At 41.0% G+C, this 27580-nt stretch overlaps 1 protein-coding gene across 2 annotated transcripts in view; it reads left to right on the top strand.

Moving 5' to 3' along the window:
- The window catches only part of Ryr2 (ryanodine receptor 2), a 581527-nt gene that overhangs the window by 329793 nt on the left and 224154 nt on the right, over nt 1-27580 (top strand). For both annotated transcript variants that reach the window (XM_076572925.1, XM_076572926.1), the window contains 7 exons: nt 2224-2416; nt 4104-4320; nt 5757-5861; nt 8447-8550; nt 14525-14608; nt 19642-19801; nt 22333-22480. In XM_076572925.1, coding sequence (XP_076429040.1) covers nt 2224-2416; nt 4104-4320; nt 5757-5861; nt 8447-8550; nt 14525-14608; nt 19642-19801; nt 22333-22480 — 1011 coding nt within the window. The remainder of the gene's footprint in view (nt 1-2223; nt 2417-4103; nt 4321-5756; nt 5862-8446; nt 8551-14524; nt 14609-19641; nt 19802-22332; nt 22481-27580) is intronic.

The following is a 27580-nucleotide window of genomic DNA, read 5'->3' as shown; positions in this document are numbered from 1 at the left end:
TTATAATATTCAGGGAGTTCTAGAAGATGTACCTAATAATGATTCAGATGCTGAAAGAGTTGTGTATTGATAAGATCAAAACATTGTCTATATTTTAGAAAGTAGAAACTGTTCTTTGTCTTTTTTGTTGTTTTTTGTTTGTTTTTTGATACAGTGTTTCTCTGTGTAGCTTTGGAGCCTGTCCTGGAACTCACTCTGTAGACCAGGCTGCCACTGATGCTTTAAATGTGTTCTTGCTTAGAACTCTTGGTATGCCAGACATAAAAAGATGTGTGTGTGTGTGTGTGTGTGTGTGTGTTTATACAAAGCATAAGGGATGTAGAAAGGGCTCAGTTGGTAAGGGAGTTTGCTGCTTTCCTAAAGACCCAAGTTTGGTCCCTAGGACACACATGATAGAAGGAGAGAATGGACAAGTTGTCCTCTAACCTCCACAGGTGCATCATGGCACACATGTGTGCCTGAGCACATGTGTACATATACACATATCTTAGTCACTGTTCTATTGCTGTGAAAAGACACCAAGACTAAGGTAACTATTATAAAATAAAGCATTTAATTGGAACTGGCTTACAGTTTCAGAAGTTTAGTCTATTATCATCATGGCTGGAAGCATGACAGCAGGCATGGAAGGCATGATGCTGGAAAAGTAGTTGAGAGCTACATTCTGATCTGCAGTCAGAGAGAGAGAGACACTGGACATGGAGCAAGATTTTGAAACCTCAAAGCTCAACCAGCCTATGTTTTGAGGTGACCCATACCTCCCTTTTTGTCTAGTATGCTGTGTGTAGTGGATTCCCCTTGGGACTAATTAGCTGAGGACTTGTGATGTCATCAAGAGTAGGCTGAGACCATTGGTTGTCCAGAGAAAAGTATGACATTCATCAAATAACTTCATGTCTCTCATTGTATTGTGCTGTACCCAAGAAGCCAACCACAACCATGTGTAAAGTGAATTTCATTATAAAACAAAAGCAAATTGGCCTTTAATTCTTTCACAGTAAGCAATATACTGCAAAAACAGAGATAGTTCCTGCTTTCAGTATCCTGACTTTACTTTGTATGTATGAAACAAAGATGGCAGTAAGAGAAAGGGCAACAACTGTCCACTATGCCTGAGACTGCTGGTTTTAAATAATCATTACTTTTTTCAGCACACTAATTCTAGAAGGTGGTACTATTTAGTGTTCAGCTTATAAGAAATCAGTGCCATGAGCAAGATCCAGGACAGGCACCAAAACTACACAGAGAAACCCTATCTCAAAAAACCAAAACAACAACAACAACAACAAATCAATGCCAGGCATGGTGGCACATGCCTTTAATCCTAGCATTTGTCAGGCAGAGAGAAGGTGGATCTCTGAGTTTGAGGCCAGCCTGATCTATAGAGCGAGTCCCAGGAAGCCAGGGCTACACAGAGAAACCCTGTCTTGAAAAACAAAACAAGGCACAACCCAAAATAATAACACATACACAAAAACAGAAAGGAGTCAAGTTTCAGAGGGTAAGTCATTTGCCAAGGGCTGTACAAGTCATGTGGTAGGTGGCAGGGGCTTTTGGCAGTTAGATGCTTTCCTAGGTATCCTCTGACATAGTTATATTTTCTCTGAGATCATTTCTGCATCCAGTAACATACATATACATGCAGAAATTTCTAGACATGACAAGGCTCCTTTTCCAGGCAAGCTCTCTAGCTCCTGGAAAATAAAATGTTTGCTTTCTTTTTGAGCAAGAGTTCTAACACATGATATTTATTTTGGAAACTCACAGTCCATATATTAGTCACGTCTTGTCACTGTGACAAGATACTAGTCAAAAACAGTGAGGAAGCATTAATTTTGGCTTACAGTTCTAGGCGACACAGTCCATCATGGTGGGGAAAAGCATGATGGCAGGAGAAGGAGGCAGCTGATGATATTGTGTGCACAGCCAGGAAGCAAAGAGTACCATTGCTGATGTCAGCTCTCTTTCTACGCTTTATGGAATTTGAGATTGCAGCCTAGGGGATAATACTGCCCACCTTTAAGGTGGGGCTCTCCACCTCAACCTAGTCTAGATAATCCCAGAGGCTTATCGCTTTGGTGGTTCCAAGTCCTACCCAGTTGACCATGGACATCAACCGCCACAGTGCATTCTTCCCTCATGCTTTAGTCCATCACTCTGGCTATGGCTCAGAGGGTGATTCTCTGTGTTAAATTTCACCTTACTTACTGTTTCCCTCAACAGGTTGTATAGCTCGAACTGTGAGCTCACCCAACCAGCACTTGTTGAGAACTGATGATGTCATCAGTTGCTGTTTAGATCTAAGTGCCCCGAGCATCTCGTTCCGCATTAACGGACAACCTGTTCAAGGAATGTTTGAGAACTTCAACATCGATGGCCTGTTCTTTCCAGTTGTCAGTTTCTCTGCAGGAATAAAGTTAGTATCTCTCTGTAGCTTTGTTTGTTTCTATTCTCACTTCTCATACTTCCATAGAGGACTCTCCCCTGCTTCACTAACCTCAGAACTTCCATCTGAGATAGCCATTTCTAGATGTGTATTGTCTGTTCCTGGAAAGAAGAGGTGGGGTCCCCCTAAGAGCCCTACCACCTCTTCATCACCCTGTGGAATTCTCTGGGGCTCTCCTTTCAATATCCTGAAATTTCACACCCATTTCTTGAGTTCACTGTGGTGTTTTATAAAAGGGAATGGATGAAATTCTACAAAGAACATTTTAATTCATGATGGCCTACCATACTAATTGTCCATACTGTCACCTATTAGTATATTTGTGTATCTACCTAATGTGAGAAACTCTCTTATTCCTACCTACTGTTTTTGTTTTGGTTGTTATTTTAGTTCTAATGTTTGCCCAGGAATAATTTCTAGTTATAAAGGACCATACTGGAGAACACTAATCCAGAGGCACTAGCTAGCCATGCAGATATGACCATTTCTCATGTATTCATACAAATTGTGCTACTTTCCCTAAGTTTGTGGATTATTTGAACATTTTTTCATTGTTTTATCCTGCTTCCCTTTTTAGCATGGAAATGAAACAAATTAGAAAATAAATTATAAGGACTTAAAAATGTTAATTGATTTTTTGTAGGCTGAATATCTGTATCGTTACTGTCATGTAACTGTTTCAAAGTTCCTTCAATAAAACTCATATGTTTAATTGAATGTAATGTGCACAAAATCTTAGTGAGTTCTTTGCTATTGCTGAATTGACAAAGTACTGGAACTATGGCAACCTGCCTTCTTCAGCAAGCAGAGGTGACACCTAGAGTTTCTTTGGGAAATTAGATTCAGGATAGTGACTGGTTTTCCCTGGTAACTCATCCAGATTCTGTCATTTCAGCACACAGGTAGTTAGGTCCCATCTTCACTGTGTCTGATAGTACTTGGGTGCCTTGGGACATTGAGTTACTGAAATCATGTTTTTAATTCATGGAAATATAATAATGTACCTTTCAACACGAAACTGTTCTTTGTAGTTTGTCAAGTGTTAGGTTACCACTGACCTATGAATATACTTGAGCTGAGATTTTTTATCTTTGGTCATTATGATGCTCTTGTGTTTCGTCTCTTGGGGGAGAGGCTCTTAGATTCCTAGGTGAGAAGACTATTATGATATTGTATTGGCTACTTTTCTGTTACTGTGAAAATACCATGACCAAAAGCAATGAAGAGTTTATTTTGGCTTATAGTTCCAAAGGGTTAGAGGTCATAATGGCATAGAACACATGACATAGCAGCTAGAGTAGAAATCAGGATGGTCACATTTTCATCCATACAGGAAGCAGAGCTAGAGCAGCAAGTAGGGTGATCCTATAAACCCTGAAAGCCCACCTCCAGTGATGCATTTCCTCCATCAAGGTTGTACCTCCTAAGGATTTCGTAACCTCCCCAAACAGGGCCACCTGCTAGGGACCATGTGTTCAGACGCATAAAGCTAATGAGGGACATTTCTCATTTAAACCACCATAGATACTTAGCAGGGAAGGGCAATGTGGCTGTGACAAAGTTAGTTTTGTATTAGTAAATTTCCCAAATATTTTTCAATCGGAAAACTTTCATGTGTATCAAAGATATGATTGACTCAAACTTGCTTCCTTTGTAGGGTTCGCTTTTTGCTTGGGGGGAGACATGGAGAATTCAAGTTCCTTCCTCCACCTGGCTATGCAGCTTGCTATGAAGCAGTTCTGCCGAAAGAGAAATTGAAAGTAGAACACAGTCGAGAATATAAGCAGGAGAGGACATACACACGAGATTTGCTGGGGCCCACGGTGTCCCTGACCCAAGCTGCCTTCACACCCGTTCCTGTGGACACCAGCCAGGTACAGAAAGAGACACTGATGGCTATCAGTGTACAGTGGCTCTCAAGCTTGGATTGCAGCCCATAACTGTGCACTTCTCAGCCATTCAACTAATGGATCTCATAAGATAATACTCTCCTTTTTGTTCTCCATTCGTCTATTTTCTATTCTGTGTTTTGGCTTTTCATAAAGAATTATCTCAACCTGCTGTGCTTCTTTCATAATGCTGCACTCCATCACAATGTGAAGGGTTTTTTGTTGTTGTTGTTTGTTTGTTTGTTTTGTCTCATAGATGTAACAGGATCCTGAGGTTGAGAGTGAATTAAATATAGCTCTATTTGAATGATATGATAACTTTTGTGATGTTCATTAGATCATTCAGTTTGTTTGTTAGTTTGGAACATGGAAGGCATTTATTTCTAAAAAGTTCACTTCATACCGGGCTCCAGAAACTTCTGTTTTTATCAATCATTTTGTCACCATATCCTCATTGGCCAGCCACCTTGTGGTCTTTCTTGAGAGGTCCCTAAATACTTTCCCCTTCTAATAGGAAGGTGTAAGTGTGATTTCCCTACCCCTACCCCCCCCCCCCCCGGCACGTGAAACATAACTTGGGAAAACACTAAAAGGAACATAGCAGAGTTCATGGTAAACCAGTCACTTTGTTAGATACCCAGGATCATGGAGCCAGTGAACTGTCTGCAGCCTCCTGGCTCACCCTGCCCTGTGGGCACTGGCTGGGTGGCCTTAAGAGTGCTGGGTGATTCCTCTTTCTGACTGATGTGCACCTTGATATTGGTCCACATCCACTTAGCACCTCTCAGTTGTCTTCACCAGTGCTCTTGGGAATCTTTCTGGAATGAGCACCCCAACACCAATGAGAATGGAAGAGAGAAGTGTCACCAGTGGACTGAAGTCAGGACAGCTCCTGGAGGGCTTTGAGGCTGGGTCTAGTTTGTATTTTCATTTTATACTCTAAAATTACAAGGTGCAAGATTTTACAGAAGTGTATATGTCAGTCAGCAGGTTGTTAAGGGCAATGGCCCATGGTCTCAGCCATTTCTCAAGGTCATTCTGTTCCAGTAGCAAGTAAAGCCATGCTTAGCAAATAGGCAGCCCTGCTTCAGGCAAACTACTAAATAAATCAATAAATCAATATCTAATAATTGGTCTTTTCTACCTTATTATACTTTACTCTGTTCTATTTGTCCATTTATTTACTTGAAGCCCTAAATGTACACACACACACACACACACACACACACACACACACACACACACACACACACCAGCATTTATCTAGTCAAGACCATGAAATAGCTGGTTTAGATCCCGATTACTTTGTTGTATTTGAGTGGTCTATAAGACACATGCATTTCCTCTGGCTCGCACAATGGTAGCTGGCATGGTACCTTCCAGCATTTGTTTCTGATGAGCATTCTCTCCCTTCTTTCCAGATTGTGTTGCCTCCTCACCTGGAAAGGATACGAGAAAAGCTGGCAGAGAATATCCACGAGCTCTGGGTTATGAATAAAATTGAGCTTGGCTGGCAGTATGGTCCGGTATATGATTTTGAAATTTATTCTCAGATTCTGTTCGTAAATCATTTGGAAAGATAACATTTTCTCGTTCAACCTGCTGTAGTGTGACATGAATCAATAGAATTGATTTTCTTGAGGCATCTTGGTTCTGTGCATCTTTTTAAAAACCAAAGGGAAAGGCAATAGCGCCAGACTTACTTCCTGACTTGAAAGTTACTAGTGTATGAACTGAAAGTTATACTTTAAAAATCAAATTAAATATAGACAATGAGCCTTTATTTCCTTTTGTTTTTGCTAGAAAACAGAAAAAAACAAAAGTTGAAATTAGAATGAAAATAAATAAGTCAATTTGTTTTTTTTCTGATATTCTTCTTCTATCCCAGACATATAGTAGCAGAGACCTGTGAGTAGATGTTCACAGTTGGCTCCATGATTTGAGGATAGTGTGGCCAATAATAGTTGTATATGTTTCCCAATACTTATTTACTGAGGATTTCACTTTATAATTTGTCAGGAAAATGTTGCTTAAAATAGGCATATAACTCTCTATGACATCTCAGTTTGTGATAAACATATTGTAACAGGATCTTGGTAATAATGCTTGTGGTTTTAGAATAGTACTTTGATAAGTAGCCCAAAGGCTGAAATGCTGTCTCATGAATGATTCAGTATGGAAATTAGTACATTCATCCATGGCACCTCAGTGGAGTCATGCTAACTGTTCATGTATGTTTAGTATTTTGTCCTTTGATGTGGACTCTCATGTGGAGATGATCAGCTTGGACCATTGTTACCGAACATTGGATTCTGGTCATTATTTCAGTTTTTACTTCAGTATTTCCAAAGTCAGGTGTAGGCTATGGTAAGAGAAGGAAGGGATGAGGCAGGGTTCTGATTCACTCTGTTCACCTTGGAGGCATGGCAGTACTGGTTCTTCTCTGGAATAGGGTAGAGAATTATATGGAGATTACATAAATGGGATTATGTCATTCATTCTTGCTTTCATCTTTAGAATTTGGGACTCAAAAATTGGAGTCTTCAGTTCAGTTTTGTAACTCTGTTTAATTTGTAATTCCCATTCATTTCTAATGATCCAGAGAAAGAGGAATAGAGTCATGATTTCTAATTTGGCTCTAAAGAAAAAAATATTGCTCATGTTTGCACACTTTTTCTGTGGCATATATAGAACCTGGTAATTATTCCCATGGAGTAATTTGTTCCTTCACAGCTGATGGCTGTCATCAAGGTGCCACCGGGGCAGGAATGCCTGTGTAATTTAGGTCTTTACAAAGATTACAAAAATTTAATTACTAAGCCAAGAATAGAGAACATCTTCATTGGTTCCTTCCTATAATCTTGAATGTAGTGTGACCACTAATGCACTTGATTCTTGGCTCTTATCACTAGATTCTGAATTCATGGATGCAATTGCATGTAGGTAAAAAAAAAAATGAGAAAACAATTTCCATCAGTCCTGATCATGGATAGACTTCTTTTTCTGGTTATTATTCCTAAGCAAGATTGTATGACAACTATTGACACAACACTTTCAGTTCTTCAGGTGTTAGAAGTCATTCAGAGAAGGCTTAAAACATATGTGTGCAAGGGGGTAAGGGGACATTTCATAGGTTCTGCATACAGACATTGTCATCTCAGAGAATGGACTTAAGAATCCAAGGATTGTTTTGGATCTGAGGTTGGAGCAAGATTGATAAAATCTTGTACCCAGTCCCCAGTGGACACCAAGGAACACTGGCAAAGATTACTATGAAGAAAACCTTTATGCCAATAAAGATCATGGGTTCATTTGTGATCTCAGAAGGTGATTATGAAGGTTGGGATGAGCAACCAAAACTACCTTGGAGTTTATGGGTGCCAGTCATGTTGCTTTTTCATATCCCTGAGCAGATTACTTCTAGATGGACAAAGTACTATAAAGTAAAGCTAATGTCATTGCTATATGTTTTCATAAAGTTCATCCACATGTTAATGCCACATGTCAGGGCTTAGATATTATCCAAGGGCTAGAATCCCTGTTTCTTTGATCTTACTTCTAGGGAAAGAAGATAGACAATAAATTGAGTAAAAATCTAGTCTTCTGGGCATAGTGTTGCACACCTGCAATTCCAGCTTGCAAGAGACTATGGCAGGAAAATCCTGTGTTTGAGGTCTGACTGCTACTTAGTGAGTTCAAGGCCAGTTTAAGCTACCAAGTAACCCCTCCCTCCCATCTAATCTATTATCAAATAGTATTATGTACAATTAAAAGAAATAGTCAGTAGGGTCAGTGAGCAGATTATTATATTACAAAGGCAGATGGGAAAAAAGGAGATTTGAGCAGGTTCTGGAAGGAACCCAGTGAGCATGCTCATGGACCTCAGGAGGCAGCATGGGGTCCTCAGCTTCTGCATGTGGGAGTTGAGGACTAAGCTGTATCAGCATGAAGAGAGTAGGGAGTGAAGACCATGCCAGCCTTTGCAACAGCCATTTGAAGATTCCAGAAGCTTCCCAGGGGCAGCTGTCAGGGTGCCATCTCCCCAACTGTCTCCTCACAGCTGTGTTTTACATTGGAGGCTCCTCTATGCTGATTTCCCATCCTGTTTCAGGTTAGAGATGACAACAAGAGACAGCACCCATGTCTGGTGGAGTTCTGCAAACTGCCGGAACAGGAACGCAACTACAACTTGCAGATGTCGCTTGAAACTCTCAAGTGAGTACCTTTGTATTTAATAGACCCCAGGTAGCCAGGTATTGACATTGTGCACTTTAATTATGCTGGGAAGTTCTTTCTATTGTTAGAAAGTTCAATTAAGTGTAGGTGGATTGGATCAATATTTGTTGGGAATTTAACTTTGGTTTTGTTTCTTTGCTGGTACATGGCTCTGGAGTTGTTCGTTAGTTAAATCTTTCTTATTTACTTTGTCTGTCTGTCTGTCTATCATTTTTCTCTGTCATTTGTCTCTCTCATCTATTTACCCCCCCCTCATTATTATTATTATTGTTGACGTATCTTCAAATTCATGGTTCTTCTATCAATGGTGGCATTCAGAATGTTCCTATGAAGACAAGTCTCAGAGTAGAGGTGTTCTCTTCCTCTGAGGGATGGGTATGCACAGCCAGAGGCTCTATCCCTAGTCTTCCTCAGAGGGTCAGGTCTGCAATATGAGCTAGATGCTGGAGAATTCGCTATTCCTGTGGGCTTAGCTCCCAAACCACTTGGCCTTCTTCCCTGTGTCCACAGCTTCAACAGCTAGGAACTGTGGAAGTCCACACAGACCTGTGGGTCTTAACATGGGTCAGATCTGATCCCACCCTGGCTCCACAGCTTCTACTGAATCCTCTGTGAAATGTGATGGTCCCCTCTTATTTTATATATTCTGCTGTACATCAGTATTTCCCAAAGCAAAGCCTATGACTGCTTAAGGGAATTAAAGAATATAAGAGTTCTAGAATCTAACAGCACTGCTTGGTGTGTGAATCAGGGCCTAGGCTAGTCACAAACTGTCACTGGTCTGTGATGATTTTAGATATGAAAATTAAATGCTCAGAAATATTCAGACCAACTTAAAGGAGAACTGTCCATAGATTTAATAACTTAAAAATATAGGCTCATATACTATATATCTTGATTTAGATGTTTTTAATTTTATATAACAGTTTTATTATACTTTATCAGAGTATCAAACTTGTGACTAGAATTGAAGAAAAAGTTAGCCCTTCACCACCATTATCTTGAAGAGCACTGACTTAATATATGTAGAGGAGTTACAAGAGTTAACCAGCTTTTCATTTTGATGATGGACTCTGTATGTAGCTGGGACTATTGATCTCTAAAAGTGGGTGGAGTCAAGTTATGTTGTTCCCTAAACTTATTTAACAACAGCAAACTGTTTTGGGGGGAACCTGGGAGACCATTTACCTGTGCAGCACAGTTTGAGAATAACTACTCTCAGCCAATTTATACCATCTCATAAAGGCAGCTATACAGTATATGTGGTCTGTGTGTGTACATCTGTGTGTGTGTGTGTGTGTGTGTGTGTGTGTGTGTGTGTGTGTGTGTGTGCGTGCACGCACATGTGTGTGTGTTCTCATGGGCACTCATAAGCCAGTTTGACACCAGTGTCTTCCTGAAGGGTTTACATCTCATTTTCTGAGACAGGGTCTCTCTCTGAACCTGGAGCTCACCAATTTGACAAGTCTGGCTGGCCAGCAAGCCCCACAGATCCTCTCCCCTCTGTCTCTTTAGTGCTGGTTACAGACATGTACTGCTACATGGGTCTTTTTGCATATGGGTTCTGAGTATCCGCTTAAAGTCCTCATACTTCCACAGCAGGCACTTGACACAGGGCCATCTCTTCATCCCCATTGTATCTTTATTTTTTGTTGACTTGGCTGGTGGAGACGGGGGATATACCATCTTTCTGTGAATAAATAGTGTGTCTGGGATAGAATAATAGAGGAATATGTTTTCAGATTTTACTTTAAAATGTTACTCTTTAAAAATTCTGTAACTTATTTTTAGTGTGTGTGTGTGTGTGTGTGTGTGTGTGTGTGTGTGTGTGTGTGTGTGTGTGTTTACCTGTAGGGACTAGCAGAGGTGTCAGATCTCTTGGAGCTGGGGTTACAGGTAGTAATGAGATGCTTGGCATGGTCCTGGAAACTGGATTTGAGTCTCTGGAAGAGCAGGAAGTATTCTTAGCTGCTGAGCCACGTCTCCAGCCCCTCTAACCCCTGCCTACCACCACATCCATCCTTAATGTCTTATAGAAATGGTTTTGATCAAATTTGTCCTTTAGCTAAATGTGCTTCTATATTTGTCTCTTTTTTTTTTTGTTTCCTGTTTGTTAAGAGCAAGGAGTAATTCATACTGAAGTCGCTTTACCACAGACTCAGAATATAAAACCCAGGTGACGGTTCAGACTCTGGACGCAGAAGCAACCCATATGTGGCAGATGAAGTTTAATGTCATGGAAATAAACACATTGGGAGTGAGCTTAGGGTCAGCTGGTCACTTCCTAGGAGGGGTGTGATCACAATAGGTCAATGGAACCTTCTGAAGGCAGATGATGGACAGGCTGGTTGGGCTAAGGAATACATTCTGTGTCACCACGACCAGCTCTGACACTCTGCAACTCTTCATTTGTAGTCATGATATAACATTTATACATTTGTTCTGGAATTCATGGTGACTTGCTATTTCCCCGTATTTTACAAAACAATGTAGTTAAATTTGCAGTGCTTTCCTTGTCACTTGAACGATTGGCAGCTAGGCCAGCCAAGTGTAGGAATGTCTGATTTGCATCAAGTGTGCTAAAGCTTTGACTGCTGTGTATAATCGAATTTCCCTTCTAACCACTCTTGGTGGCTAGTTTGATGAATCCATAGATGCCTGTGTGTAGTGTTTTTTCCCTGAAGGGAATGCTAATGATTCTGCTCATGACTTTATTCTGAACATTTCCTTTTTGTTGCTCACAGCTTAGTAGTGTGCATGCATATGCCTTTTGGGTTTGCTGATTTTACCTGCTTCTTAAAAGCCAATTAGAGGGGATGAAGCCTCACTGCTCCTACACATGTTTACACTATCAAGCAGTCTGGGTTCTTGGGACACACACACACAAGGGTGGGGAGAAAGAGTGAGTGAGTGAGAGAGAGAGAGAGAGAGAGAGAGAGAGAGAGAGAGAGAGAGAGAGAGAGGCAGAGAGAGACACAGAGAGAGAGTTAGTTAAGCACACACATACAGAGGCAGAAGGATAGACACACAGATAAACAGATACACTTATATACAGACAGAGAGACAGACACACAGACACACACACAGAGGTAGACAGAAAGAGGCACAGACATATTCATATACAGAAACAGAGAAAAAGACAAAGAGATACACGCTGTGCTGGGTGGCATGTGTACAATTGTAATGGGTTAGCCCATAGCATCAAATAGCAGTGCTCAGAGTCCAAAGGATTCTTTCTGAAACATGGCTCTTGGCTTGAGGGTGGTCAGTCTGTTTTCTTGGGATTTCACATGGCCCAAAAACCAATCCATTTAAATGTTACTCTCAATCAAGAACCTTCGTGGACTGATCTGAAATAACATTTGACCAAATACCTTCATAATGTGACTCACTGGAGTTAACACATAAAATTAATGAGATACAATAAAAATAGACATTTACTGTGCTTAAGGTAGATGTCAAGCTTGCCCCCAGGTTTCTTTTTACCTGTAGCCTACAACTGTCCCTCTTCTCCAGCCAGCTCTGCTCTCCCCACCACACATATCCACAGACTTCGGTTCCTGGAGACATTGGTGTCGTCTGCAGCCTGGAGTACTTCCCTCCTTATCCAACCCTTTATGCCCATAGAGCCTTACTTTCCTTTCGAGGTATTAGCTATTCTTATTAGGATGTGTCTCAAATGTATTTATTAAAAATGTAACCTGCCCTTAGTTTGAACTTCACCTGGTTTTTCTGTAATTATTTGTGAGCACCTTCTCGCTTGCACACTCTGATTGCTGCAACCGTTCTGTAAGGCATTCTTACAAAAGGCCTGATCCACAGTAGTAACTTGGTGGATCCCCACTGCCATGTCTTTGTTCAGGCCGGGCCTGTGATGGTCACTCCCTGTGTGAGATGAAGCCACACTTTCTCTAGGAAGTGTGTGCTGGGAAAAGGATTAAAAGGCTGCATGAATCTGTACTGAGAAAATCACACTGCAGTTTGTAGAAGCCTCTGGCGCTTGTTAGAGCCCATGGGGAAGGGCTAGAGAGATGGCACAGTGATTAAGGGTATATGTTGCTCTGTCAGAAGATCCACACCCACTATGGGTCCAGCTCCAACCACTGCACTCATATGGAAAATCCATACACATACACATCATTAAAACAAAATAAAGTTGTAAAAAAAATAGCCCATAAGAAGATGACATATACCAACTTAATTTTCCATAGGTCGGGCCTTTAGTATCATTATTCATGTGACTTTGTCAGCATAAATTCACAGTCCTTACCTTTGCAAGGTGTGATGTTGAGGTACCAGTTTTTCTTGATAGGAGCATAAGAGCTGTTAACATTTACATAGGATACACACACACACACACACACACACACACACACACACACATCCGCTTAGGAATTATGGTATAATCAGATTTCTTGGTATGCATGTACTCACAGGCGTAATTACCTGAATTTAAGATAAATTCAAACATTATTGCCATCCTTAATGACTTAAAAGCTGGCTTTGGCATCTCCAGTTGATAGTTTCATAGCCCTTTGCACGTCTCATTGACCCCAAACCTGGATCAGAAGAGTCTACTGTGTGTTGCACAGGACTCAGCACTTAAGCATTTAACAAATACTTACTGAATGGACACATGATTGAGTAGAGGACAATAGTTAACACACTGTCTGCCCCAGGACACTGTTATTGAATAAACACAACTTGGATTCACTCTATGAGATAATTTTCTACTCTTCTGTTGCTGGTTAGCCTTGTTTTATTAGGTAAATTCTTTATGTTATCAATAACATCTCTCCACTCACCCATCCATCCATGCAATTATATCTAGATGGTTAGTAAAATATATGCACAGACATCCATATATGCAAATATCTAGATATACAGATGGATACTAGGCAGTTGTTGGTTCTAGTATGTATTAAGTGTATGTGGTCATTCACTATAGTATTGTTTAAAACAGTTGAAAAAGGAAAAGGGCCCTAAAAGACTATTAATAGAAAATAGGTTAAAAACATTTTGACAGTTCCAACAATAAAAACAACTCACTTCAGTGATGAAATGACTCGGCAGTGAAAGGCATTTGCCACCAAGCCAGAGAATTAAGTCTGATCCCCAGGACCTACACAGTAGGAAGGGAAAACTGACTCCCACAAGTTGTTTTTTGACCACCACTTGTATGTATATCTGTCTACATAAGTAAATGAATAAGTAAAATATTTTAAAATATAACAAATAGCACTGGAGAGATAGTTTGGCAGTTAAGAGCAATAAATGTTTTTTGTCAAGGACTCAGGTTCGGTTCTCAGAACCCACATTGTGGCTCAAAATCATACATATAATTCATAACTCCAGTTCCAGAAAGTCTGATGTCCTTTTCTGACTTCCATGGCCACCAAACATGCACACAGTGGACATATATACATTTAGGCAAATCATTTGTATGCATAAAATAAATATAAATACCTTTGGGATTTTAAAGTGATCAGCTTCACATGAGAGAGCAATGGCATAAAAGTTGTAGGAGAATATAAAAATAGCAAGTTACAGAGAAATAGCTCCTGCATACACTCCTTAGGGTAAAAACTAGAACATAATAGTGCCAGTACACATGTGCAAACCCAGATACCTGATTTGTCATATGCAGAGACCTCCACTCAAGCATAACACAGACCTGAGAACACCTGATATTTCGATAAACATGTAGAAAAGGGTTGAGGGAGGGTCCAACTTTTCAATGCTAAGGCCTTAGTGCTACTTCAATGTTCATTGTCTTTCCCCTTCCCTGGAAGTATATAATCTATGGATATGTGTTTCCTTTACCTTCGGAGGCAGAGCCTTGTGTTCTTTTGCAAGGTGGAAGATGAGGTCTCACTCTCACATGCTCTTGTGCTGGGTGCTTTTGGATGTAGGGAAGTGGTTCTCCGGACTCATCTCTGTTGTTGTTTCCCAGGACTTTGCTGGCATTAGGATGTCACGTGGGTATAGCAGATGAACACGCCGAGGAGAAAGTGAAGAAAATGAAGCTTCCCAAGAAGTAAGTTGAGTGACTCGCCTTTATCTGATAGCAGATGTGTGTCTTCAGCACCCTAGAGTAAACCTTGGAGGAGACAGACAGGCCTGTGCACTTAGCTATGCAGTCCAGACTTCAAAATGTAACGAGGCTGGGGAGATGGCTCCATTGTCAAGCGCTTGCCTTCAAGTATGGAGATAGGAATGTAGATTACCAGGGATCCACAAAAATACCAGGTGGGTCTGATGCCCTTCCTGTAATTCCAGCCTTAGAAGGTGGAAGCAGGATCCCTTGAGCAAGTTGGCTGGTGAGACGTGCCATATTGGTGGTGGTGAGCTCTTATTGAGAGACCCTGTCCCACTCAGTAAATAAAATGGGAGAGGGATGGAGGGTGAGTTTCAGCATCAGTCTTGGGTATCCACATGCTTACAAGCAAGTGCTCATGTGTATATGCCCATGTGGTGCCTGTAGGCATTCAGAAACATGCACACACACATACACCACATATGCACACACTCCATGTGTATGTGTGCACTTTTTTGTGTGTGATGCAGGTTCATGCATGGTCAGAGGACAACCTTTCTACCTTGTTTCTCTGCCACTACATAAGCCAGGCGAGCTGGTCCATGAGCTCCTGGAGACTCTACTGCCTCTATGTCTCATCTCCCAGTGCGGAACACTGGAATTTCAGATGCTTGCACTACTACACCTGGATTTCACCAGGTTCTGGGGGACCCCACATTTGGGTCATCAAGCTTGTGCAGCAAGTACTTTTACCCACGGAACCATTTCCCCAGCCTCCTGTGTTTATATTTTGAAGTGACACCTTTTACCTGTTTTCTGTGTATCACAATGAAAATAGGTCCACAGTGGCTAGATATCTATGTCACAATCTACTGGGAATTGTTGTTTCAGCTTTCCCTTAAAACTATATCTCCATCTCCACACACTACATTGGGTCCCCTACCCTCTCTCTGAAAAGATGATATCTACTAATCGAATGTAGTGACCGGTCCTTCTCTCTTGAAATACTGCTTCGTCTTGACTCAAGAAATCTAAAGTGTAAAGGAAAATCCCAGGTAAAAGGAACTGAGGTGGTGGTGCCTCACCACATTTGATATTTATTTTAAAACAAACAAAAGGGAGTGAAATAATAGAAGAAATATATGCCTGGACATTCCCGATTCCAATTTCTGTTTCAAATTAATTCTGCTCTAGTTGTTTTCTGGAAAGCGTTGTTTGAGTGTTCTCTATACCCTTTCCCTGAAAATGTCAGCCAAGTGCTCATTTCTAGATGTGCTTCCAGCAGGACATGCTGTTCATATCTGCCCTGTGCAGTCATCTGAAGGGTCCCCATTTGTTCCTGGAAGAACCGATTTTCTATTGGAGTTTACAGCTAACACCCACATAACCTGGACTTTATCTTCTCATGTTCACTATGCATCTTTCAAGACAGTGATGTCCCAGCTTCCGTTAACTTGATTCATACTACGTAGGGTGTGAGTGGCTGGGGCAACATAGGGGTTCACTAAGTGTTGTTGGTGTTCTGCCCTGCTTTGGCTACATTTTGGTTGGTCTCTTTTAGACAAGTTTACACTACCCACTTAGGATGTCTGTGGGTCTTGTGGGAATGGAATATAAAACTGGTCTGCCACTTACCAGAATTTCCATCTGCTCACCCTAGAGATAGCAATTCTTCTTCTTTTGTTTACATCTTCAGGGATTTGATGCAGGTGGAATGGGCAGTTCCAGAATTTGTTTGGTTTACTTTTGTTTTTCTCTGTGTGTCTCTGTCTCTGTTTTTTTGAAACATAACTTTTCTGTATAATAGTCCTGGCTGTCCTGGAACTCACTTTGTAGACCAGGCTGGCTTTGAACACACAGAGATCTACTTGCCTCTGCTGGGATTAAAGTGCTGAGATTAAAGGGATTAGAGTGCTGGGATTAAAGGTGTGCACCATCACTGCCCAGTTTACTTTTGTTCTCTTTTTCACCAGGTATTTAAAAAAGAAATTTGACTTTAAAGAAAACTAATGGCCAGACTATAATTTTTATTTGTTTTATTAGATTGTGTACATGACAAAATAAAACTAAAAGGTAATAATTGCAAAAGAATGTTGGTACTTTGTCAAGTGAATGGATTAGAGTTATACATATGCTTAATTATATATTATGTATATAATGCATATATGTATATATACCCAATAAGATAATTTTGTAGAGTTATTGGCACAAGGAGCTGGCATGTTGAAGTAGATGTAATAAAAGCTACTGCTGAACAAATATGTAAAAGGAGAGATGGATGTAGTTAGATGATTCTGTTAGGATTTTTTCAGAAAGTTCTAGAAGGTAGGATGTAATGCATAGATGGGTCTGTTGTTGAAAGGCTACAGAATTTTGCTTGCAAGAATCGTTGCAGGAATCATTCCCTTATTTCTTGTAAGTTTCCTGGAAATCAATCTAAAGCTTTATTTCAGGCTACTAAGCTTCCAAGATTAACATCAATTTCCTTTTGTCAAAAAAATCTGAGCTCTTGGTTTTTCCAAGAAGATAGCACTTCATATGAGCCATTGGTTGATCACTGTGTACCTTATTAGATACCATTAATGAGATGAAATGGAATAGTTTTATATATTTCTTTTACATTCCCAATTTGATTGAATGATTTGACGTGTGTGTGTGTGTGTGTGTGTGTGTGTGTGTGTGTGTTCATAGATATGACCGTGGCCATGCATGTGCTGTGGTATGCATCGTAGGGTCAAAGTTCAGCCTCAAGTTCGGATCCTCACCTACCTTGTTTGAGTCAAGCGTTATCTGCCACTGTGTACACAAGGCTAGCTGAGCATGAGCATTTGAAGATCTTTTTGGTCTCTGCTGCTCACTTTACTGTAGGATTACAGACATGGGTACTACCGTTTCCAGTTTTATTGTGGGTTTGGGGGATCTAAGCTCAGGTCTTCACACTTGCACATCAAGTACTTAACTTATGTAGCTATCTCCCTAATCCTGGATTTGATTCCTCAATTCTTCCTTAGGATATATATATATATATATATATATATATATATATATATATATATATATATACATACATACACACATATACACACACATATATATGCATATATGTGTGTGTATGTATATATTATAGACAGAAAAGTCATTTTAGTCATGTCTAGCTCCCTGTGAAGCACTCATTATATCAGCAGTCTCAAGTCCAGCCAGTTGAATGTATGACTTTCAGAGATACCTGTCTTTATCTTTACTGTGTGAGATGATTTGAAGTTAAAGGAGTGGCTGTGATGTGGTTCAGGTGAAGTGGTAGGCACTTTAGTTTAGATGAGATTATTAGTTATTTAAACAAACTTCTCTAAAGCTTCCTTCGTTATTTCCTGGCACAGAGTGATAGAAACTCAGATGAACTAAGCCATAGTTTATAGTCTGGGATGATGACTTAGATGATAAATTTCTTGGCTTGTAAGCATGAGTACCTGAGTTTGATTTCCTGGATCCCATGTTTAAAAAGCTGGGCATGATGGTGCCTACTTATAAATACAGCCCTGGGTGTACACTTATGAATACAGCCCTGGTATGGTGGTGCATACTTATAAATACAGCCCTGGTATGGTGGTGCCTACTTATAAATACAGCCCTGGGTGTACACTTATGAATACAGCCTTGGGCATGATAGTACACATTTATAAATACAGCCCCGGGCATGATGACACACACTTAAAAATATAGCCCTGGGCATGGTGGTACACACTTAATAAATACAGCCCTGGGAAAACTGAGACAGGTAGGTGCATTCATGGGGCTTTCTGGTCATCCAACCTAGTCTTTTTGGTGAGTTCCAGGCCAGTGAGAGATGCTGTCTCAAAAGATAAGGTACATGGAACTAGAGGAATGACCTAGGTCCAATGTTGACCTCCTGCCTCCACACATGTACATTTGCACAGGTGTACATACACACTTACAGTCTACATTTGAAAATGAATGTGAACTAATTATTATCCAACTTAAAATTAACAAATATAAGCAGAGCTTCATGGCTTTCACTGAGATCATTCAGAGATCAAAGCAATTTGGGGAGAAATTCCATCCAGGAAGAGGACGTAGATGTCAGGATTATCTAGTTTCACATGAATAGAACTTGTCTGTAATATTTTATCAAGAAGGCATCCCTCCTTCCTCCCATCTATCAAAAGTGCCTCCTTGGTACGTTGCTTGCGACAGGAAAGCTTCCCATTAACTTTGCTTGCAGGGAGGCATTGTTTTCTCAGTGAGGGTGGTTTGTATGAGTGCTGGCTTTAGTCAGTGATTTATAGATTGATCTTTGATCTTTATTATCTTTGTGCCCTTACTGATAGCTAATTAGGTAGAAGCCCTGAGTAGGCCCTCAGTACCCATTTAAAAGCTGAGTGTGGTGGTGTGTTTGTGTAATCCCAGATGTGGGGAGGTGGAGAGATAGCTGCCTCCCTGGGAACTTACTGGACAGCCAGTCTAGCTACGCTAGTGGGCTCCAAGTCCATTGAGAAACCCTATCTCAGCAAACAAGGTGGAAAGGAGATGATGAAGATGTTTGACATCACCTTTGGCCTCCACAGACAGGAGCACATAAACAAACAAACACACACACACACACACACACACACACACACACACACACACACACACACACACACACAATCTTTAAAATATACATGAGGAGAAAGGCCTTGAGTGTTGTTCATTTTAGATAATCAATGTTTTTGTTTTGAGCCCCCCAAAACCTCAACTATTGGGAACACACAGCTGTAGGTCCTTGCTGCCTTTTGGAGATAGGTAAGCTCTTTCTCTCCACATTTCGTTGACATGCACACAGAAACATAAAGACCCCATGACTTTTCCAGCTACCCAGGCAGCAGCTAAAACAGAAGGGGTTCAAGCTTACTGAACACTCTTTTGGCCTGATCACCACAGTCTTCAACAGAATGATTGGGATTCGATGGACCAGGACAGGACTGTCACAGGATTTCCAAAATGGGCAATCTGAAGTTTCTCTGTTTGCTTTGCAGTTACCAGCTGACCAGTGGATACAAACCTGCCCCAATGGATCTGAGCTTTATAAAACTCACCCCCTCTCAGGAAGCAATGGTGGACAAGTTGGCCGAAAATGCTCACAATGTGTGGGCCCGGGACCGAATCCGGCAGGGCTGGACTTACGGCATCCAGCAGGTACCCAGGCAGTTATCATTTCCAATGGAAAGGATGAAGTCATGGCTTTTCTCAGCTCACCTAGACACCTTAGTGTGTTTATCCTTCTGGCAAAAGCATTTCCTCACCGCTAGGCCACCAAGGTGGCTCAGTAGGTCCGGTAGGCAAAGTACTTGCCTCTCATCCTTAGCAACCTGGGTTACATCCTCACAACGAATGTGAAGGTGGAAGGGGAAAACCAGCTCCACCAACTTGTCCTCTGGTTTCCACATGTGTACTGTGGCATGTAATGCTCCATCCCCAACTACATACACAACCATAATGAATATATTAAAAAAAGAAATTTGGTGACCATAGCTATGTGTGATAGGATAACAAATGTTAGCTGAGCTACAGATCTCTAGCTTGCACTAAATGATCATATTACAGGATAAGGTTTGTTGTATGGTTTTGGGCATTCCTTTTATTGAGGCTGCTTAGGAGGGACTGTTGAAACACAGAGGCTGAGCTACAATAAAAATAAAGTAGATCACAGTTCCTGAATCACAACTCTGATTATCAGGATTCCATTCAAAATTTTGTTCTGTGCTGTTTTTCAGAGTGGTAAGATGCTATATTACATGTTACAGAACACTCTTAGGGGCCAGAAGACTAATTTACTTCTTCAGTGCAATCTAGGCTTGATGAACACCCCAAAGAATAAGTAAAGTTTGTGGACAGCCTTGCATCTGTTCAGGGCACCAAATGAGTTTTGGTTTAGTTTAGGAAAAGAAAAACAAATTTTTGGAGTTTTTTGGATTTCAGAGTTGAGTACTAGTGGTCATGGATTATTTCCTGATATAGACACACTCACGGAAGTAGCCGGCAACCTTTGAGGAGAGGTGGAGACAGCGCAGCAGAAGGTGAAAGCAAAATTTAGTCTCACCACTTAACCACATCTTAATTTATCTTGCTATCAAAATTCTGTGTGCCGCTGTTTCCCTCATTAACAAAATATCTGACTTCATTGTATAATACAAAAGGCAGTAGCAATTCCTGGCACCTGGCAGATTCTGCAATCATTTTTATTATATTAGAAGCTGCCACTCAGCTTAGAGTTTTGTAGTTACTATGTTGAACTCACACAGTTTCTACCAAGAAAGACAGAATCTTGTTCCCACATCATACACAGTAGGCATAGAACCTTAGGGAAAAGACTTGGCCCAATGCTGCCCAGCCATCAGGTCACAGGACAGGACTAGAGTCAAGTCTCTGACATCAGAGCCAAAGCTCTTCACTTCTTAGAGCATCTCTTGTTAGCTCATGGTGGGATGCCCTTACTAGAAGATTTTCAGGGGAAAAAATGTATAATTGCTTGAAGACGTAGAATATGTTTCCATATAAAGACTAAAAGATGGTTTGAAAAATATATTTTGAAAGGCTTTACCATTTCAAAGACTAATGAAAACTAGGCTTTGTTTACCTTTATAAAATAAATGTGTGTGTGTGTGTGTGAGACGAGCGCTCTCTCTCTCTCTCTCTCTCTCTCTCTCTCTCTCTCTCTCTGTGTGTGTGTGTGTGTGTGTGTGTGTGTGTGTGTGTGTGTATGTGTATGTGTATGCCTGTGTTATGAACTTTCCCCACTGGCCCTACATGTTTGCTGCCTAATGTCTGAATGATGAACTCTTTGAGTTTTCACCTTCCTCTTGGTTGGTGACATTATCTGCTTCAGAAATAAGCTGTGAAGTCTTGGAGAGACTCTCATAGGTGGACTCAAACACAGGTGTGCACAGAAACCAGGGAGCTCCATCAGCAGTCACACTCCTAGTATGCCATGTCCATAGACTATGCTCCATGAGGCTGCCAGGGTTCTAGACGGGAAGCTTAGATGGCAGAACTCAGCACCAAGTCAGAAGTAAGGAGAATAGGCAGTAGGATTTGAAGGTGTGTCGGTGGGAAGGCCTCTGCTGATGCTGCTTGTTGTGAGTGGGGTTAGCTTTGGAATGTCATTGTTCCCACAAACAACCCATATGACTTGGTTCCAGAGAGGGGTGAATGGTCAGGCATTCATTATAAACTTGTGGGAGGAAGGGGAGAAAGAGACAAAACAGGGCTCCTTGTGCCTGTCCAGTCCTTTAGCTTGTTTGGTTTTTCTGTGTGCTTGAGATAAGATCTCACTATGTAGCCAAAACTGTCATTGAACTTGCAATCCTTCTGCCTCACCTTCCCAAGTCATGAGATTACAGGATTTGTCTCCACACTTAGATTACCTCAACTGTGTGTGTGTGTGTGTGTGTGTGTGTGTGTGTGTGTGTGTGTGTGTGAGAGAGAGAGAGAGAGAGAGAGAGAGAGAGAGAGAGAGAGAGAGAGAGAGAGAGAGAGAGAGACTCTCACAGTTCCTCCTAAGCTAAGTTAGAGTAGGACCTGATGGTCCTTTCATCAGATATGAAGACTTTAGCTACAGGGCTGTAGCCCAGCTAGCCGAGTGCTTACCTCACTTGCACCAAGCCTTGACTTCTACCCCCAACACTGCTGCATGGCTCAGATGACTGCAAACCTTCTCCCTGATACAGGATGTGAAGAACAGAAGAAACCCTCGCCTCGTTCCCTACACTCTTCTGGATGACAGAACCAAGAAGTCAAACAAAGACAGTCTCCGAGAGGCAGTTCGCACGCTGCTGGGCTATGGCTACCACCTGGAAGCTCCTGATCAGGACCACGGTACTGGTTTTGCTTTGTCCCCCTTGGTTGCAAAATCACGTATTGGGTTTTCATAGCCAAGAGGCACATAAAAAGGGAGGACAAAAATGCCTCTTCTAATCTAGGTGTTCACTTCAAGCTGGTAGCCTGGGGTGGTTTTCCCCCAAAAGATTAGACCCATGTCTTAGTGAGTAGCTCACTGCTGTACAGCATCTTTGGGGTGCTCACCTTCCCATATATCACATATTACTCCTCTTCCTCCTTCTCATTTCTTAATTTTATGCTCAACCTGTCAGTTTAATTTTGATCAAAAGACAATTAAATGTACAAATTGGGGGAGATTGATCTTTTAACAATAGTTCACCCATTTATGAACATGGTATATACACTCTTTCTTGTTAATTTCTCTCAGTTGTTTTTAGGATAAAGATTATATATTATTTCTTACAGTCATTTAATACTACTGTATATGAAATTAGCTTTGATTTAACTTTATTTAGTAGGGTGTTTTGTAATGTGAGATACAGGTCGGTATTTGCAAGTTGATTTTGTTTCCTCTGATTGGAGGTGTGTGTGTGTGTGTGTGTGTGTGTGTGTGTGTGTGTGTGTGTGTGCACAAGCGTGTGTGTATCAGTTCCATTTATTTTTATAAATTTCATAGAGTTGTCTCTATATAAATAATACAAAGTCTCACTTTACAATAATTGTGTTTTACTTTTTGATTGACTGGGTGTGTGAGAAATTCAGAACCATGTGAAATAGAATTGGAGAGAGCAGTTGCCTGCTTAGTCCCAGTCTCAGGGGAAGATTTTAACACTTCACTGTTAGACATGGTATTAACAGTAAATAAGATTTTGTTTCGATCTTTCTTCTCCCAGGCTAGGAACCAAACTCAGGACTTTGTCTGTTCTAGACAAGTTCTCTATCCTTAAACTATTCCCCTGGGTTCACAGATTTTCTTCTTTCTTTCTTTTTTAATTTTATTGACTTTGCTTCTTGGCAATTTATAAATATATATGATGTTTTCAGATTACTCTTATTTTCCCTCTTATTTCCCCCCATCATTACCGATACTCTCATTCCTCAGTTTCTGTCCTAGACTTAGGACTTTTGCAATCTGACCCATTTAGTTTACCTAGGTCCATCTTTGTGACAATTGGATTGGAATTCTCCATTGGAGTCTAGTGGGGTCATCAGGGGGTACACAATTGCATACAGTGGTCCCTCTTTTCTCTGAGTCTATCAATAGTCAATAGTTCAACAGAGAGGGCCCCTAGGCCCCACCCCCTTCTATACCTGACTGTTGACTGGCATATTCTTATGCAGACCCAGTGCTGAAAAGAAGTGGTACATGAGAGCTCCCTAAGGCTCTGAAACATGGTGGAAGATAGGGTGGCTGCAGAATGAGTCTTATAGGTATGAAACAGCCATTGTAGTTAGAAACTCACAGTAGCTAAGGATAACTCTTTTTAAAAAATCGATATTATTCATCACACTAAGCAGACCTCCTAGTTTGTAGTGAGAGTTTGGCATGAATGGCTGTTAAATGTTAAATATATGTTTTTGCTGCTTGCAAAGAGGGGCATTTATTTTCTCTTTTATTCTTTTGACATTCTGTAAAGTATTGATATTTGAACATTAAACCAATTTTTTATTTCTTGGACAGCTCTATTTAGTCCTGATACATTATCTCCTTTCTCTATATCCAGCTAAAACTGTTTCCAATTATTGGTTTAGAACCGTGGCATCTATCTTCATAAGGAATATTGGTACAGACGTCTCTTGGAATGTCTTTCTTGTGTTTTGGTAGAATGTAAAACTGGCTTCACACTGGACAATAGGAATTGCTCCTCCTACCTCTACCTATCTGCTGAAAGAATAGTCTATTTTGTTTCTGCCTTTTTCTTTTTGATAGGCTTCACCAGGTTTTCACTGAAATCCTCTGAGCCTGGAGGTGGTTCTTGAGGAGAAGAATTTTTATTATGTTTACTGATAAATCCATCTGCACAATTGAACTAGCCATACTTACTAGCATAGAGTTGTCCACAGATCTCCTTATCATTATTCTAGTGTTTATAGGATTTATTGCTAACACCACCTTACATCTCCAATTTAACGGTTCTTGGGTTCTTGTTTTTACTGGCACTGGAGATTGAACCTAGGGCCTGAATCATATTGAGGTTCTCTGCTACTGAGCTACAATTCCCCCACACTTGGCTTGGTGGGCTGTCTTGCTGGCTCTTAAACTTTTATCTAGTTCTTTCACATATTTCTTTACTTTCTTAAACTTCTTTGAAGTGGTTAGTTAGTGTTTCTCTAGGACCCAGCCTTCATTAGAGTCAATTTCTGTTGCCTGTTTCCTTTATCCCTGTATATAGTACTATACTTCATGGTTTCTGCATACCTTAGAACTTTTGTTAGAAATTGGACATTTTAGCTGGGCGGTGGTGGTGCACGCCTTTAATTCCAGCACTCAGGAGACAGAAACAGGTGGATCTCTGTGTGTTCAAGGCTAGCCTGGTCTACAAAGTGAGTTCTAGGAAAGGTGCAAAGCTACACAGAGAAACCCTGTCTCAAAAATAATATGTTGTGGCAACTCTCGATTTAGTTATTATGTACGTTGCTACTTTTTCTTAAAGATTTTTCTGAGCTAATTTTGTAGAGTCTGTGTTTGTCATGTGTGGCCTTTTGAAGACCTGTTCATTTACTTAGTGGTCAGCTAGTGAATGATCAAGACTTCCTGAAGTGTCTCTCTAAGGAGAGGCTGCAGCTGCTTGTTGGGATATTCTCTAGCATCCTACCAAAGAGTCTGTAATTTCACCTTAGCCTCTGTTTTCTGCTTTTGCACAGCCTCAAGGTCTTTCAGAGATAAGGCCAGGCAGAAGCTCTCAGATCTTTCCTGAATTAAATGATAGCCAGGAACAGAAGCGTAACTTTGTAGATTTCTAGGAAAATGAGAGTTCTTTCCCCCATACAACCTGCTGTGGGTATCTCCTTCCCAAGTATCTCTGTCAGATTGTTTATTCAACTGTTGTTTATCTCATAGCTGCTGCTATCTTGAGCAGATGCAATGTGAAAGAATTGTCCCTGCTGGTTTTAACAACTGTCTCGTGGGGAAAAGTATTTGCATTGAGCTAACTTTTAAGTCAGGTTGAATACAGAAAAAAAAAAAAAATTGGAAGTGAGATTTATCTGAAGATGGATCAGGAGTTAAAATCTTGACTGTTATCCCTGAATTGGCCTTTGGAGGTATTTCAGCCCTGTTCTGCCTTCCCCAGAGACTTGTGGGTAGCTGGTTTCTCACTGTGTTGAGGGGCTGTTGACTTTTAGCATATCTTGGAGCTGGAAGAAAGGAGCCTAAGGATGGACATGTTAAAAATATCACAAAGCTTCCTGTGTGTACATTGGCCTTTTTAATTGAGCCCATGCTGCAGAGACTGCCACCTCCTTAGGTTCCTTCTTAGGACTTTGGGAGGGATGAATGCTGCTAGTGTCCCTGTGTGATCTACAGAGCAGAGAATTCTGTGCGTTCTTTACTCTGCTGATGACATTCCCAGCAAAGGTTAGTCAAAGAAGAACGCAAATGGACAAGAAGACTTTAGAGAGACATTCATGGTCTGATCAAAGGCAGAGACAGACTTAAAAGAGGTGACAGCCTGTGAGTGTGTGCAAGCGTGTGTGTGTGTGTGTGTGTGTGTGTGTGTGTGTGTGTGTGTGTGTGTGTGTTCTCGTGTGTGTTCCAGCAAGCTCAGCAGAGAAGGAAACTGGTTTGGAGTTAGGGTTAACAGAGCAGGTAGGGAGAAGATCATAAGGCAATAAAATGCAGAATACTGTATAGGTCAGGGAGAAAAGAAGGAACCCGGGGCCAGTGAGATGGCTTAGTAGTAAAAGGTTCTGTTCTTCATTCGACAACTCATGACTTGAGTCCAATACCTGGGACCTATATGGTGAAAGGAGAGAGCAGACTGCTGCAGGTTGTTCTATGACCTCTGCATGTGCACTGTGGCACGAGCACACACACACACACACACACACACACACAAATATACACAAATGTAGAAAAAAAGGGAGCTGGATGGTGGTGGCACACACCTTTAATTCCAGCACTTGGGAGGCAGATGCAGGAGGATCTCTGTGAGTTTGAGGCTAGCCTGGCCTACAGAGTGAGTTCCAGGACAGCCAGGCCTTCACAGAGAGACCCTGTCTTGAAAAGCCCAAAACAAGCTGGGTGGTGGTGGTGCACGCCTTTAATCCCAGCACTTGGGAGGCAGAGGCAGGTGGATCTCTGTGAGTTCAAGGTCAGCCTGGGCTATAGAGGGAATTCCAGGAAAAGTGCAAAGCTACACAGAGAAACCCTGTCTCGAAAAACCCAAACCAAAACCAAAACCAAAAAATAAAAAACCATAAAAACAAAACAAAAAAGGGACAAAGAATAGAAGGAACTTAATGATTTGCACATGGATATATTCATACAAGGAATTGAAAAAAGAGAGGAGAAACAGTGATCAAGTGATGACTCATCTCATAAGAATTTAGAGACGAGCATTACCAGTTGACTGAAAGCTAGCAAGATTGCTCAGTCAATGATGTACTTGCCACAGAAGCATGAGAAACTGAGTATGGTCCCCAGAACCCACAGAAAATAGGCAAGAATTTCAGCACATGACTATAGCCACAGTGCCTAGAGATGGAGACAGGTAGATCCCAGAAGCTTGTGGCCAGCTAGTCTAACTGAATCAGAGAGCTCCAGGTTCAGGGTGACATCCTGTGTCAGAAAATAAGGTAGACAGTTATAAAGGAAGACACCTAATGGCAATATCAGAGCTTTTTATACATGCACACATTCTTGAATCCCTCACCATGTGCACATCTACATGTGAATGCATACAAACACATGAAGAAACAGTTGATGTACAACTTTCTGTCTTGCCGAAGTCACATGAATAGTGACCAGTGAGGCAAAGACTGTATTATGCTGCAATAGGAGGTGAGATCATGTTTCTCACGTATGGTTATACCCTTGAACCTAATAACATGCCTCCCTCTAGTAGAGATTCTGTTGCACATTACAGAAAGTAGGCAAAAGAGATTAATTCACCCATGTGAGGTATCATTTAGGGG

This window comes from Peromyscus maniculatus, chromosome 5 (genome assembly GCF_049852395.1).
Source record: "Peromyscus maniculatus bairdii isolate BWxNUB_F1_BW_parent chromosome 5, HU_Pman_BW_mat_3.1, whole genome shotgun sequence".
NCBI classification, from domain to species: domain Eukaryota; kingdom Metazoa; phylum Chordata; class Mammalia; order Rodentia; family Cricetidae; genus Peromyscus; species Peromyscus maniculatus.
Note: the sequence above shows the minus strand (reverse complement) of the source record. Positions and strands in the feature narration are given on the sequence as shown.